The sequence below is a fragment of the Cherax quadricarinatus genome, chromosome 82 (assembly GCF_038502225.1).
Source record: "Cherax quadricarinatus isolate ZL_2023a chromosome 82, ASM3850222v1, whole genome shotgun sequence".
NCBI lineage: Eukaryota > Metazoa > Arthropoda > Malacostraca > Decapoda > Parastacidae > Cherax > Cherax quadricarinatus.
Window position 1 is genome coordinate 1 of NC_091373.1, and position 16911 is coordinate 16911.

At 42.7% G+C, this 16911-nt stretch overlaps 1 protein-coding gene across 7 annotated transcripts in view; it reads right to left on the reverse strand.

Annotated features, from left to right (window-relative positions):
• LOC138850937 (alpha-aminoadipic semialdehyde synthase, mitochondrial-like) overlaps positions 1 to 16911 on the reverse strand; it is a 218327-nt gene continuing 201416 nt past the window's right edge. For 2 of the 7 annotated variants that reach the window (XM_070102507.1, XM_070102508.1), the window contains exons 2-4: positions 6737 to 6913; positions 5777 to 5929; positions 4508 to 5436 (exon numbers count right to left, since the gene is read on the reverse strand). In XM_070102507.1, coding sequence (XP_069958608.1) covers positions 5206 to 5436; positions 5777 to 5929; positions 6737 to 6766 — 414 coding nt within the window. In that variant the 5' untranslated portion in view covers positions 6767 to 6913 and the 3' untranslated portion in view covers positions 4508 to 5205. The other 5 variants (XR_011394288.1, XR_011394287.1, XM_070102506.1 and 2 more) reach the window with 5 other exon arrangements.

A 16911-nucleotide genomic window follows, 5' to 3' on the forward strand; every position in this document is an offset into this window, starting at 1 on the left:
CAGAGATGCATCTCTCAGTATGTTCTTCATATTCGACAGCATCCTACTGTCCACTGTCTTTATGAGCCAAGTGATAGCAACGGCTCGCCTCACAAGAGTAAATCTTGTTGGTCGCTGCTCACAGGAAGAAAATAACCAAGTCACCCAGGAGAAATAAACATGGCATGGTTTATAACCAGTTAGTGATGGAAGTTTGAGCCTTCACCCAGTAATCCAACTGGTGTGGGTCGCATCCTGAGGACAAAATTACTGTATTTCACAACTTATGATTTGTTTTATTTCAATGGTTCAGCATTGGATATAACTGGGAGAGCTACAGCCCACCCCACACCCCAAAATAACAAAAAAAGGCACAATACTGTGACTGGAACGATACACAAATAACCCGCTCCAGTCACTGACCATCAGTTTATAGGATGCAGGGTGGTTTCTAGAGACATTTTATGGAAAAAAAAAGTGTGTCTAATAAGCCGCAAAATGCAGTAACCCAAGTTGCAGGAAATATTGCTTCCTTAACCTATTGAACCACGAACAATCATAAAACACATGAAAACTTCATAAAATATTGTAAAAAGAGAGCAAATGAGAGAATGGGTGAGATGTTATCAACAAATTTTGTTGAAAATAAGAAAAAGTTTTGGAGTGAGATTAACAAGTTAAGGAAGCCTAGAGAACAAATGGATTTGTCAGTTAAAAATAGGAGAGGAGAGTTATTAAATGGAGAGTTAGAGGTATTGGGAAGATGGAGGGAATATTTTGAGGAATTGTTAAATGTTGATGAAGATAGGGAAGCTGTGATTTCGTGTATAGGGCAAGGAGGAATAACATCTTGTAGGAGTGAGGAAGAGCCAGTTGTGAGTGTGGGGGAAGTTCGTGAGGCAGTAGGTAAAATGAAAGGGGGTAAGGCAGCCGGGATTGATGGGATAAAGATAGAAATGTTAAAAGCAGGTGGGGATATAGTTTTGGAGTGGTTGGTGCAATTATTTAATAAATGTATGGAAGAGGGTAAGGTACCTAGGGATTGGCAGAGAGCATGCATAGTTCCTTTGTATAAAGGCAAAGGGGACAAAAGAGAGTGCAAAAATTATAGGGGGAGAAGTCTGTTGAGTATACCTGGTAAAGTGTATGGTAGAGTTATTATTGAAAGAATTAAGAGTAAGACGGAGAATAGGATAGCAGATGAACAAGGAGGCTTTAGGAAAGGTAGGGGGTGTATGGACCAGGTGTTTACAGTGAAACATATAAGTGAACAGTATTTAGATAAGGCTAAAGAGGTTTTTGTGGCATTTATGGATTTGGAAAAGGCATATGACAGGGTGGATAGGGGGGCAATGTTGCAGGTGTATGGTGTAGGAGGTAGGTTACTGAAAGCAGTGAAGAGTTTTTACGAGGATAGTGAGGCTCAAGTTAGAGTATGTAGGAAAGAGGGAGATTATTTCCCAGTAAAAGTAGGCCTTAGACAAGGATGTGTGATGTCACCATGGTTGTTTAATATATTTATAGATGGGGTTGTGAGAGAAGTAAATGCGAGGGTCTTGGCAAGAGGCGTGGAGTTAAAAGATAAAGAATCACACAAAGTGGGAGTTGTCACAGTTGCTCTTTGCTGATGACACTGTGCTCTTGGGAGATTCTGAAGAGAAGTTGCAGAGGTTGGTGGATGAATCTGGTAGGGTATGCAAAAGAAGAAAATTAAAAGTGAATACAGGAAAGAGTAAGGTTATGAGGATAACAAAAAGATTAGGTGATGAAAGATTGGATATCAGATTGGAGGGAGAGAGTATGGAGGAGGTGAATGTATTCAGATATTTGGGAGTGGACGTGTCAGCGGATGGGTCTATGAAAGATGAGGTGAATCATAGAATTGATGAGGGGAAAAGGGTGAGCGGTGCACTTAGGAGTCTGTGGAGACAAAGAACTTTGTCCTTGGAGGCAAAGAGGGGAATGTATGAGAGTATAGTTTTACCAACGCTCTTATATGGGTGTGAAGCATGGGTGATGAATGTTGCAGCGAGGAGAAGGCTGGAGGCAGTGGAGATGTCATGTATGAGGCAATGTGTGGTGTGAATATAATGCAGAGAATTCGTAGTTTGGAAGTTAGGAGGAGGTGCGGGATTACCAAAACTGTTGTCCAGAGGGCTGAGGAAGGGTTGTTGAGGTGGTTTGGACATGTAGAGAGAATGGAGCAAAACAGAATGACTTCAAGAGTGTATCAGTCTGTAGTGGAAGGAAGGCAGGGTAGGGGTCGGCCTAGGAAAGGTTGGAGGGAGGGGGTAAAGGAGGTTTTGTGTGCGAGGGGCTTGGACTTCCAGCGGGCATGCGTGAGCGTGTTTGATAGGAGTGAATGGAGACAAATGGGTTTTAATACTTGACGTGCTGTTGGAGTGTGAGCAAAGTAACATTTATGAAGGGATTCAGGGAAACCGGCAGGCCGGACTTGAGTCCTGGAGATGGGAAGTACAGTGCCTGCACTCTGAAGGAGGGGTGTTAATGTTGCAGTTTAAAAACTGTAGTGTAAAGCACCCTTCTGGCAAGACAGTGATGGAGTGAATGATGGTGAAAGTTTTTCTTTTTTGGGCCACCCTGCCTTGGTGGGAATCGGCCAGTGTGTTAATAATAATAATAATAAAAATGTTATGATTGGGCGGCTGGGCATTTGCGAATATTTGAAGCTCGTGAAAGTGGAGGGCTAGCTGTATTGTGTATATCATTATTATACACAATACAGAAAGTCCCCAATGTGTTCTAAGTTGAAGACTTCCTCTATAATGAATATTATAGACAATACACGAGATTCTCGAGGTGTTTGTAAGTCAAGGATTTACTGTACATGTACTTGCAGAAATAAAGATTATTATTATTATTATTATTATTATTTATCATGCTAAACAATTCTTACAAACAAAACTCTCACCCAGTCTTTATTTTCAAGCACCAACATGATCAAAAGTTTAGAATTACACCAACAGTAGAAACATCACTGTTAAAGGCACAGGAAGGTGCTCCTTGACTTACGATGGGATTATGTTCTAACGAACCCATCGTAAGTTGAAAATATCATAGGAAAATATAAATATGATATGCTAAATAAATAACAAATTAATAACTACTGTCATTGAATCAGTAAATAAACAAATAATTACTGTAACTAACTAAATACAGCCTCTCCTCACTTAGCAACGTACTCCTTTACCGATGCCTTGGACTTACAATGGGCTCTCTGACCAGTATCCATACTTAAATAATGTATATTAGAGCTGATTTCCTCTCTTCTGTTTATTACAATATACAGTACGCTGCTGTATGTGTAAAAATTTACCGAAATGTTATAAATGGTGCAAAGACGACATTAAAAAATTATCAAAGCTGGTTGACACAAACACTACCATTATAATATGCTCGTCACTTAGCGACGAATTCATTTAACCCTTAAATGGTCCAAACGTATATATACGTTTTTTCAACATTTGAAAGTATGTAAAAAAATGTAGATCTTTTTTTTTTCCATTTGAAAATGTGTAAAAAAACTTTTATCTACATTTGTTTTTTTATGTTCGAAAATATGTAAAAAAACGTAGATCTACGTTTGGAGCACTACGGATTTGAATTTCAATCTGTTTGGACTGTTTAAGGGTTAATGACGTGGTCTCATGAATGGAACTCCATCGTTAAGTGAGGAGAGGCTGTACCAGTATTAAAAAGTAAATGAATGAATACAAGTTACCTTCATGTTGGGTAATTATCTTAAGTTTCATCTCCAAAGTAATTGCTACTACACCATCGTAAAGTCGAACTCTCGTAAGTCGAACCGTTGTAAAGTCAAAATATTGTAAACTGAACCCAAAATGCTCTGCATGACTATGGGCTTCCTGCTTGCACACCTAAATGTCACCCATCACTGTACAAGCACTGTATCATGTCACCCATCATTGTACAAGCACTGTATCATGTCACCCATCATTGTACAAGCACTGTATCATGTCACCCATCACTGTACAAGCACTGTATCATGTCACCCATCATTGTACAAGCACTATCATGTCACCCATCACTGTACAAGCACTGTATCATGTCACCCATCATTGTACAAGCACTGTATCATGTCACCCATCATTGTACAAGCACTGTATCATGTCACCCATCATTGTACAAGCACTGTATCATGTCAACCATCACTGTACAAGCACTATCATGTCACCCATCACTGTACAATCACTATCATGTAACCCATAATTGTACAAGCACTATCATGTCACTATCATGTAACCCATAATTGTACAAGCACTATCATGTCAACCATAACTGTACAAGCACTGTATCATGTCAATCATCATTGTGTACACATTGTATCATGTCACCCATCACTGTACATTGTATCATGTCTCCCATCATTGTACAAGCACTATATCATGTCACCCATCACTGTACAAACATTGTCAACCATCATGTCACCCATCACTGTACAACATTGTATCATGTCACATCCATACATTGTCACAATTGTACACTATATCATGTCACCCATCACTGTACAAACATTGTATCATGTCAACCATCACTGTAAAAGCACTGTCTCATGTCAGCCATCATTGTACATTGTATCATGTCACCCATCATTGTACAAGCACTGTATCATGTCACCCATCACTGTACATGCACTGTATCATGTCAACCATCACTGTACACACATTGCATCATGTCAACCATCACTGTACACACATTGTATCATATCACCCATCACTTTACAAACATTGTATTATGTCACCCATCACTGTACAAACATTATATGTCAACCATCACTGTACATTGTATCATGTCACCCATCTCTGTACAAACATTGTATCATGTCACCCATCACTGTACATTTTATCATGTCACCCATCACTGTACAAACATTATATCATGTCAACCATCTCTGTACAAACATTGTATCATGTCACCCATCACTGTACATTGTATCATGTCACCCATCACTGTACATTGTATCATGTCACCCATCACTGTACAAACATTGTATTAAGCTGAAATAAACATTTAACTTTGTCTGTGCCCGGTTAGTGGTGTAGGTTTGAACCTTCATCCAGTAATCATGGTACAGTCTGTGACCAGTTAGTGGTGGAGGTGTGACCAGTTAGTGGTGGAGGTGTGACCAGTTAGGTCATTCATAATTACTCACCCCATGTACAGCAGTTTGAATGCCTATCAGGTTCATTTGTTCAGGAGTTTCAAATTCTTCAACGCCTTCACAGAGACATACTCATGGGGCAGCTCCTGAACTATCTCCTGGGCCCCCTGCGGCACGTTCCCAGTGCCCGTGAAGATAAACATCAGAGAACCAATGGATTTCGGCATCATGCCCAGCGAAATTTCATAGCCAGTGTCACGAATTGACTGTCTTGCCATCTCTGTGTTGCGGTAATTATGGGTGGGTCCAATGTGCTGTAGGAATCAACTGATTCAATATTTACTGATTATACTAATTATTTGTATTATTATAGCAGTTACTGATAATAAGACTGACAGAACTTATTGTCAGTACAGTACTGCCAGTAGAGTATTGCCCATCGTGGAGGGGTATTTCTAATGGCATACCATGAAGGGTGTGTGATGCCCAAGTGCTAGGAACATACCATGAAGGGTGTGTGATGCCCAAGTGCTAGGAACATACCATGAAGGGTGTGTGATGCCCAAGTGCTAGGAACATACCATGAAGGGTGTGTGATGCCCAAGTGCTAGGAACATACCATGAAGAGTGTGTGATACCCAAGTAGTAGCATACCATGAAGGGTGTGTGATGCCCAAGTATTAGGAGACAAAGACCAAGTCCATTAAGAATGTTGATCATGCAAGCAACTCCAGTATACTTGCCGAACGCCACCACATGCTGGCCTTGCCTGTCACACATACGCTCATAGTCCAGCAACCGGATGTTCTGAAAACACAAAATACTGTGAATTTCTCAGCTCACACACTGAGGTCCGGGAGTTGATTCGCGGTACGGGTGAAAACAGTAGGTCGTGTTTCCTTAAGACACCTGCTGTCACTGTTCACCTAGCAGTAAGTAGATACCTGGGTGTTAGTCACCTTACACCTGCTGTCACTGTTCACCTAGCAGTAAGTGACCAGTGTGGGTGGCATCCTGGGGGACAAGATTGAAGGACCACAATGGAAATATGTAAGACAGACAGTCCTCGATGACCCACTGACTTTCTTGGGTTATCCTGGGTGGCTAACTCTCCCTACCCTGGGTTATCCTGGCTGGCTAACTCTCCCTACCCTGGGTTATCCTGGCTGGCTAACTCTCCCTACCCTGGGTTATCCTGGGTGGCTAACTCTCCCTATGCTGGGTTATCCTGGGTGGCTAACACTCCCTACCCTGGGTTATCCTGGGTGGCTAACACTCCCTACCCTGGGTTATCCTGGGTAGCTAACTCTCCTTACCCTGGATTATCCTGGCTGGCTAACACTCCCTACCCTGGGTTATCCTGGGTGGCTAACTCTCCCTACCCTGGGTTATCCTGGGTAGCTAACACTCCCTACCCTGGGTTATCCTGGGTAGCTAACTCTCCTTACCCTGGATTATCCTGGCTGGCTAACACTCCCTATCCTGGGTTATCCTGGGTGGCTAACCCTCCCCACCCCAGGTTATCCTGGGTGGCTAACCCTCCCCACCCCAGGTTATCCTGGGTTGCTAACCCTCCCCAGGTAAAAAATGCTAACAAATATTACCTGATCTTACGTTCTCTAAAATAGCATCAAGGAGAGGCATGTTGGCTTCCTGAGCTTTAATAGTGAGAGAGAAGAAACAGTATGTTCTGTTGGTTATAAGCTGATCAATGGGTACCTGCTTCACCCCTATGATCACCGGTGCTTCTGATAGGTCCTCTTGTATCTTGGCTCCCACATTCTGATAGACCTGTAATGATAAGACTACAGTAGTCTCCCTATATCCATGAGGGATATGTTCCAAGACCTACCCTGGATGCCCAAAACCACAGATAGTACCCAACCATATGCACATACAGTGGTACCCCGAGTTTTGAACAGCTCCCAACTCGACCAATTATGTAAGTGTATTATTGCCCGTGCCTTTGTAAGTGTATTTTTGGGGTCTGAAACTGACTAATCTAATTTACATTATTCCTTATGGGAACAAATTCATTCGGTAATGGCACTTGAACAGCCTTCTGGAACGAAGAAAGTTTGAAACTCAGGGTATGACTAAGTTGTTTCTCACTTACATACATACCTATGATGAAGTTTAATTGATAAATTACACACAGTAAGTGGAGAATCATCACTTTTTTACTAATGGGAAGCACTTGATAGTCTCTGGCCACCATCACAACTGTCGTGTCTTAGTCTCTGAACAACTGCCACCATCACTACTGTCCTGTCTTAGACTCTGAACAACTGCCACCATCACTACTGTCCTGTCTTAGACTCTGAACAACTGCCACCATCACTACTGTCGTGTCTTGCCAACATTATTAAGCAAAATTAAGGATATGTTCAGGCCACAGTAAACCGTGGATAACCGAAACTGTAGAAACCGAATCTCTGCATATGCGGGTTCTACTGTACATAAACATATGAATATAAGAATGGAGGAGCACTGCAGCAGGCCTACTGGCCAATGGAAATAAGTCACTTTGACTTTTTTAGGTTATCCCAGGTTCTTTACACATATGCTGCTAAGTATACCTGGAGTATACCTGGAGATAGTTCCGGGGGTCAACGCCCTCGTGGCCTGTTCTGTGACCAGGCCTCATGGTGGACCAGGGCCTGATCAACCAGGCTGTTATTACTAGCTGCACGCAGTCCAATGTACCAACCACAGCCCGGCTGGTCAGGTACTGACTTTAGGTGCCTGTTCAGTGCCTGCTTGAAGACAACCAGGGGTCTTGAAGACAGCCAGGGGTCTTGAAGACAGCCAGGGGTCTTGAAGACAGCCAGGGGTCTTCAAGACAGCCAGGGGTCTTCAAGACAGCCAGGGGTCTATTGGTAATCCCCCTTATGTATGCTGGGAGGCAGTTGAACAGTCTTGTATGATAATCTATGTAACTGTATTTGTGTATACCTGAATAATTACTTACAATGTGTAATTACAATTTTGGTTTGCTAAGTACAAAGAAAGTCACTATCATGCTGGGGCATATCGGGCAGACTAATCCTAGTACATAATAACTACTTAAATCTGGACAATTTTCAGCCTATTTTTAAGGTCACCTATAATGCTACCTTCAAACATTGTATGCTAATTTGTGTAACTGTATTTATGTGTACTTGTAAGTAAATAAACTTACAGTAGTGTGGAGATTAACTAGGACAACTTAGGCACGGTGCCCCGTGTCCTGGTGGTAACAGGTGGTTTCACACAGTGAGGGTCCAGGTTTGATTCCCAGCCAAGGTTGAAACATTGGACGTGTTTCTTTACACCGGTTGTCTATGTTCACCCATCAGTTAAATGGGTACCTGTGTGTTAGTGGACTGGTGTGGGTGGCATCCTGGGTGTTAGTGGACTGGTGTGGGTGGCATCCTGTGTGTTAGTGGACTGGTGTGGGTGGCATCCTGGGTGTTAGTGGACTGGTGTGGGTGGCATCCTGTGTTAGTGGACTGGTGTGGGTGGCATCCTGTGTGTTAGTGGACTGGTGTGGGTGGCATCCTGGGTGTTAGTGGACTGGTGTGGGTGGCATCCTGTGTGTTAGTGGACTGGTGTGGGTGGCATCCTGGGTGTTAGTGGACTGGTGTGGGTGGCATCCTGGGTGTTAGTGGACTGGGTTGGGGGTGGCATCCTGGTGTTAGTGGACTGGTGTGGGTGGCATCCTGGTGTGTTAGTGGACTGGTGTGGGTGGCATCCTGGGTGTTAGTGGACTGGTGTGGGTGGCATCCTGGGTGTTAGTGGACTGGTGTGGGTGGCATCCTGGGTGTTAGTGGACTGGTGTGGGTGGCATCCTGGGGGACAGTCTCTTGAAAACTTTGTGTTATCCTGGTGGATAATTTATATATATGATAATTATATTTACATGTACATGTACTAAATAATTATATTTACATGTACCTGTACTAAATAATTATATTTACCTGTACTAAATAATTATACAACAAATTAACCTTGATATATGGAGTAAAATTTAGGGCATAAATGATCACAGCAGCAACATCAAGGTAACAACCTTGATGTTGTACAACCTTGATAATAAACCAGTTATAACTAAATAAACCAGTGATAATAAACCAACTATAACAATAAATAAACCAGTTATAACAATAAACCAGCTATAACAATAAATAAACCAGCTATAACAATAAACCAGCTATAACAATAAACCAGTTGTAACAATAAACCAGTTCTAACAAACCAGCTATAACAATAAATAAACCAGTTATAACAATAAATAAACCAGTTATAAGAAATAAACCAGTTATAATATACAAACCAGTTATAATAAACCAATTATAACAATAAATAAAATAGTTATAATACACCAGTTATAACAATAAACTAGTTATAATAAACCAGTTATCGTACGAGCCACAGCCCGGCTGATCAGGAACTGACTTTAGGTGCTTGTCCAGTGCCAGCTTGAAGACTGCCAGGGGTCTGTTGGTAATCCCCCTTATGTGTGCTGGGAGGCAGTTGAACAGTCTCGGGCCCCTGACACTTATTGTATGGTCTCTTAACGTGCTAGTGACACCCCTGCTTTTCATTGGGGGGATGGTGCATCATCTGCCAAGTCTTTTGCTTTCGTAGTGAGTGATTTTCGTGTGCAAGTTCGGTACTAGTCCCTCTAGGATTTTCCAGGTGTATATAATCATGTATCTCTCCCTCCTGCGTTCCAGGGAATACAGGTTTAGAAACCTCAAGCGCTCCCAGTAATTGAGGTGTTTTATCTCCGTTATGCGCGCCGTGAAAGTTCTCTGTACATTTTCTAGGTCGGCAATTTCACCTGCCTTGAAAGGTGCTGTTAGAGTGCAGCAATATTCCAGCCTAGATAGAACAAGTGACCTGAAGAGTGTCATCATGGGCTTGGCCTCCCTAGTTTTGAAGGTTCTCATTATCCATCCTGTCATTTTTCTAGCAGATGCGATTGATACAATGTTATGGTCCTTGAAGGCGAGATCCTCCGACATAATCACTCCCAGGTCTTTGACGTTGGTGTTTCGCTCTATTTTGTGGCCAGAATTTGTTTTGTACTCTGATGAAGATTTAATTTCCTCATGTTTACCATATCTGAGTAATTGAAATTTCTCATCGTTGAACTTCATATTGTTTTCTGCAGCCCACTGAAAGATTTGGTTGATGTCCGCCTGGAGCCTTGCAGTGTCTGCAATGGAAGACACTGTCATGCAGATTCGGGTGTCATCTGCAAAGGAAGACACGGTGCTGTGGCTGACATCCTTGTCTATGTCGGATATGAGGATGAGGAACAAGATGGGAGCTAGTACTGTGCCTTGTGGAACAGAGCTTTTCACCGTAGCTGCCTCGGACTTTACTCTGTTGACGACTACTCTCTGTGTTCTGTTAGTGAGGAAATTATAGATCCATCGACCGACTTTTCCTGTTATTCCTTTAGCGCGCATTTTGTGCGCTATTACGCCATGGTCACACTTGTCGAAGGCTTTTGCAAAGTCTGTATATATTACATCTGCATTCTTTTTGTCTTCTAGTGCATTTAGGACCTTGTCGTAGTGATCCAGTAGTTGAGACAGACAGGAGCGACCTGTTCTAAACCCATGTTGCCCTGGGTTGTGTAACTGATGGGTTTCTAGATGGGTGGTGATCTTGCTTCTTAGGACCCTTTCAAAGATTTTTATGATATGGGATGTTAGTGCTATTGGTCTGTAGTTCTTTGCTGTTGCTTTACTGCCCCCTTTGTGGAGTGGGGCTATGTCTGTTGTTTTTAGTAACTGAGGGACGACCCCCGTGTCCATGCTCCCTCTCCATAGGATGGAAAAGGCTCGTGATAGGGGCTTCTTGCAGTTCTTGATGAACACAGAGTTCCATGAGTCTGGCCCTGGGGCAGAGTGCATGGGCATGTCATTTATCGCCTGTTCGAAGTCATTTGGCGTCAGGATAACATCGGATAGGCTTGTGTTAATCAAATTTTGTGGCTCTCTCATAAAAAATTCATTTTGATCTTCGACTCTCAGTCTGGTTAGTGGCTTGCTAAAAACTGAGTCATATTGGGACTTGAGTAGCTCACTCATTTCCTTGCTGTCATCTGTGTAGGACCCATCTTGTTTAAGTAGGGGCCCAATACTGGGCGTTGTTCTTGATTTTGATTTGGCATAGGAGAAGAAATACTTTGGGTTTCTTTCGATTTCATTTATAGCTTTTAGTTCTTCCCGCGATTCCTGACTCCTAAAGGATTCTTTTAGCTTAAGTTCGATGCTTGCTATTTCTCTGACCAGTGTCTCCCTACGCATTTCAGATATATTGACCTCTTTTAGCCGCTCTGTTATTCTTTTCCGTCACCTGTAAAGGGAGCGCCTGTCTCTTTCTATTTTACATCTACTCCTCCTTTTTCTTAGAGGAATAAGCCTTGTGCATACATCGAGTGCCACCGAGTTAATCTGTTCTAGGCATAAGTTTGGGTCTGTGTTGCTTAGTATATCTTCCCAGCTTATATCGGTTAGGACTTGGTTTACTTGGTCCCACTTTATGTTTTTGTTATTGAAGTTGAATTTGGTGAATGCTCCCTCGTGACTAGTCTCATTTTGTCGGTCTGGGGCTCCTCGCATACATGTCTGAACCTCAATTATGTTGTGATCTGAGTATATTGTTTTTGATATGGTGACATTTCTTATCAGATCATCATTGTTAGTGAAGATGAGGTCTAGTGTATTCTCCAGTCTAGTAGGCTCTATTATTTGCTGGTTTAAATTGAATTTTGTGCAGAGATTTAAAAGCTCGTGTGAGTGTGAGTTTTCATCAGAGCTGCCTCCTGGTGTTATTACTGCAACAATATTATTTGCTATATTCCTCCATTTTAGGTGCCTTAAGTTGAAATCCCCCAGGAGCAAGATGTTGGGTGCAGGAGCTGGAAGATTTTCCAGACAGTGGTCAATTTTTAACAGCTGTTCCTGGAATTGCTGGGATGTTGCATCCGGAGGCTTGTAGACTACCACAATGACTAGGTTTTGGTTCTCGACCTTTACTGCTAAAACTTCCACTACGTCATTTGAGGCATTAAGCAGTTCTGTGCAAACAAGTGACTCTGCAATGTACAGGCCAACCCCCCCCTTTTGCCTGTTCACTCTGTCACATCTGTATAGGTTGTAACCTGGGATCCATATTTCATTGTCCAAGTGATCCTTTATGTGGGTCTCAGTGAAAGCCGCGAACATTGCCTTTGCCTCTGCAAGCAGTCCACGGATGAAAGGTATTTTGTTGTTTGTTGCTGGCTTTAGACCCTGTATATTTGCAAAGAAGAATGTTATCGGACTGGTGGTATTGTTGGTACTGGGGGGGGATTTTTTTTCCGGCATTAGTATCTGTATCTGTTGGTTTGGAGTGGAGGCCATCGACTGTGGTTCCACTCCAGGAATGACTGGATTTGGTGTACGATTTCTGCCATTTCCTGCCAGTTTTTTTTCCTTCCTGGCACTAAAAAACCTCTCCCTCTTGAGTGGCTGTGGCTACCCAGGTTTTCCCATGGCCTGGATGTTTTGTATCTTTTTGTCCCCTTTAGATGGTATGCCTGGCAATTTAAGTTATAGCACAGTCTTTCCTATACTGAAGAGGTACACATTTCAGGGTGAAAAAGCTTACAGGAAGGGAGTTTGCATTTTCCTGTTGTCATATGGGCATGGCATTTTCTAGGGTGGTCATAGTTGCACGTCCCATCTGTTTTTCCAGATTTCCCATGCCAGCAGATACCAAGTGCATAGTATGTGCACAGGCTTGGTTTCCGCTTGCCTTGGGTTTCTGTGACTGTATTCCCTGTTGGTGCATGTTTCCCTGTCTTACTTCTATCCTCCCTAGCACCAACAATGGAGCTCCCACCAGTTGTTTTTGGTAATTTATCCTCACTATTGCTATTGGAGTCTTCTTGTTTGCTATTTCCTGCGGAATTTCTAGTTTGCAATATTGGTTTTATCTTATCTTTGACTACACTTGTTTCCCTACTATGGCTCCTGTCCCCTATGAGGTCATTTATATGTATTCCTTATAGCAATAAACGACACCATTATTATTATAAAGGGGGAAGCGCTAAACCCGGAGGATTATACAGCGCCTGGGGGGGGATGTGGAAGGTATTCAGGCTTAATTCAGGGAACTGGAGCACAGATCCAATTCCATAAATCAAGAGCCCCTGACCAACATCAAGGAACCTTCCTTGAGGGGCCAGACACCATTAATAAACCCGCCACTCACAAGTATTCCTACACTATTAACAAGTCTTATGTACGTTACTTACTGTACGTTATTCACTGTACTTTGTACGTGATTCCTGACACAAAGTTTCTCCACCATCGATGTTTTTTCTGAGTGCGCACGCGCACGCGCGCACCTCTACAGGGGTGCCAACTTCTTCAATTATTTTAGTGATTTATGGCCAGACGGTAAACCTGTAGGGGCCGTGCACCTCCAGGGGGGTGAGGGGCGTTAATGAGGTGTGATATGTGGGTATAAAAGGTAGCTGCAAGTTCCCTGGATCAAGAGCACTTAAATCACAATTAATACATGGCACTCTTGCCCTCTTTCCCTTGACAACTTAAATAAGTGTATTAATAAGTAAATAAGTTAAATAAGTATATTAATAAGTAAATAAGTTAAATAAGTGTATTAGTAAGTAAATAAGTTAAATAAGTGTATTAGTAAGTAAATAAGTTAAATAAGTGTATTAGTAAGTAAATAAGTTAAATAAGTGTATTAGTAAGTAAATAAGTTAAATAAGTGTATTAGTAAGTAAATAAGTTAAATAAGTGTATTAGTAAGTAAATAAGTTAAATAAGTGTATTAGTAAGTAAATAAGTTAAATAAGTATATTAATAAGTAAATAAGTTAAATAAGTGTATTAATAAGTAAATAAGTTAAATAAGTATATTAATAAGTAAATAAGTTAAATAAGTGTATTAATAAGTAAATAAGTTAAATAAGTATATTAATAAGTAAATAAGTTAAATAAGTATATTAATAAGTAAATAAGTTAAATAAGTGTATTAGTAAGTAAATAAGTTAAATAAGTATATTAATAAGTAAATAAGTTAAATAAGTGTATTAATAAGTAAATAAGTTAAATAAGTATATTAATAAGTAAATAAGTTAAATAAGTATATTAATAAGTAAATAAGTTAAATAAGTGTATTAATAAGTAAATAAGTTAAATAAGTATATTAATAAGTAAATAAGTTAAATAAGTGTATTAATAAGTAGATTAGATTTTGCCACCGAAGTGGCTAGTTTATTGTGCACCCCATATCCATCCTGTGGACGGTAGCGCGAGAGCATATGGATACACAAAAGACCTAGGAACTAGGCCCCAAAGGGTTAACAGGAATACATATGGATTTATATCTACATATCTATAGTTCACTTATCTGTTACAAGCAAATTTAGGAAATTTGCTTAGTATATCTGGTATCTTATTTTCATTAATAAGATATCTTGACATGTCACATAGGTTATTATACTGTCTGTCTCTGTATTCCTCAATAAGTAGACAATTAAGCACATAGTGTTCAAGAGAGTGACCATATGCCTGATCACATAATTTACATTTAGTTTGATCATCATCGGTGTGTCTCCCAAACTGCCAGAGCAATTAGCTGCCTGACTGCGGTGGAGTGCGGTTGTGCACAGCACCCCTCTGCTGTTTTGTCAGGAGAGCTCTCATAGCAACAATATGGCGCTGAGTATCCGACGTAGGGTGAACACTGTCGGCGTGGAGCTGCTTCGTGGGGCGATTTCCCCCTCTACGGCGCAGGTGTTACTTCCGGCAATCATCAGAGAAACGTACGGAGTGCAGGATGATGAGGTTTATGGTGTAGCCCTGAATGGGGCCTATCGTCTATTCGTCAAGTTAAATTCGACGGCTGTGTACGAGTCGTTAGTGACGAAATTTGAGCATGTGAGTATTGATGTAACTCCAGCTGTCAAAGTGCGACTCATAGACGTTTCTCGCCACTATACGTGGGTGAAGTTGCGCAATGTCCCCTTCGAGGCTGACGAGGAGGACTTACGGAAGGTGTTTGCAGCTTATGGTACCGTGCATCTGGCAACCCAAGGCAAGTGGGCGGCAGGTGCGTACGTGGGACGTCCGGAGGGTACATTCTCCCTCAAAATGACACTGAGGCACCCGATCCCGTCATACGTCGTGATGCCGGAGTTTAGGACCCAAATTCTAGTGGCGTATGCTGGGCAGCGTCGGACATGCAGGTTGTGTGGAGAGTATGACCATATGGCGGCGACGTGTGGGAGGCAGTGGAGGGCGCCGGCGCAAACAGGTGGTGCACCAGTTACAGGTGTGGTTGTCGTAGAGGAGAATTCCAAAGGAAACCGAGGTGATGGCCGTCTGTGGAGTGAAATTGTAGAAGAGTCTCTTGTGGTGCATGAGGGGCGGGGCACAAGTTGTGTGGAGCCGATAATGGCCACTTTGCCGGTGACGGGGGAGGAAGTGCTCATTCAGCAGGAGGTGCAAGAGCTGGAGGAGGAGCTCGACGAGGTATTGAAAACTTTACCTTCTTCGGGCGAGGATAATGGCTTGGTCCGTGAAATGGTGCCTGAGTTGAAAGGAGAGTGTGGCGGGACAGGCACGGGAAGGAAGGAGGACAACTGCAGGCAGAGAGAGGAGTCACCGAGCTCTGTGCGACAGGTCACAGTAGAGGTTGATGTTCACTGTGAGGAATCTTCGGTAGACAGTATGGCGGTAGAGAGTGTTACGAGGAAGAGGGCGGCTGCGTCAGACTCAGATGATGTCCTGACGCCCGCGCAGAGGTCTGGGAGGAAGGATGTATATTCTCGTGACAGCCAGGATAAGAGGCATCGAAGAGGGGGGGGGTGGATGGTGACAAACCACATGTTGACCCTGGGGCAAGAGGCCCTGGGAAGGGTGAGAGGAGAAAGGGTTGGAAGCTTTAGAAAGGCCTTAAGTGCATGACTGTGAATGTGAATGGACTGTGTACTGGTGTGAAGAGGGAATGCTTTCGTATGCTCTTACGTCGATACAGAGTGGACGTAGTCTTTCTACAGGAGCATAATTTCAGGGAGGGTAGAGTGCTCGAGGTGGACGGGTATACGGTGTTGACTCTGCCATCGGCACGTTTGAAAGGTGGTGTGGGTTTATTGATAAAGGAGGCGAGCCCGTTTGTGTTGCAAAGACGTGAAGGGGGTGGGGGGGGAGGGTGTTGCGTGTGGATGGGTGGTGGATGGGGCAGAGGGTAACCTTTGTAAGTGTGTATGCACCAGCTGAAAATGATATGAAAGTCAAGAGGGATTTTGTGTGTGATGATCTAGTTTTTGCTTTCCGTGGTTTACCTGAAGTGGCCATCGTAGGTGGGGACTGGAATTGTGTGATCAGGAGAGCGGATGTGGAACCACGAGGGGCGGGGCATATGTTGACAGCATTACGCAATCTTTTGGTGGACGTTCAGTTGAGGGATGTGGTAAGTGGGGGAGCGTGGGAGGTGGAGCATACTTTCGTGAGGCGAGGTTACGCAGCTAGGTTAGACAGGTTGTATATATCTCATAAGGTATTGTCAACGTCTGTCCGTACTATTGAACTAGCTTTTTCAGATCATAGGGCGGTTGTCGCAGAAGTAGAGTGGGATTCTCTAGCTTGTATCTCTAGGGGATATTGGAAATTAAATACGAGTCTGTTGGAAGATGAGGAGGGGTTGGGGGGTTTTACGGAGCTGTGGGAGAGATTAACTGAGGAGGTACAAGGTGTGGAGGACGTGGTGACGTGG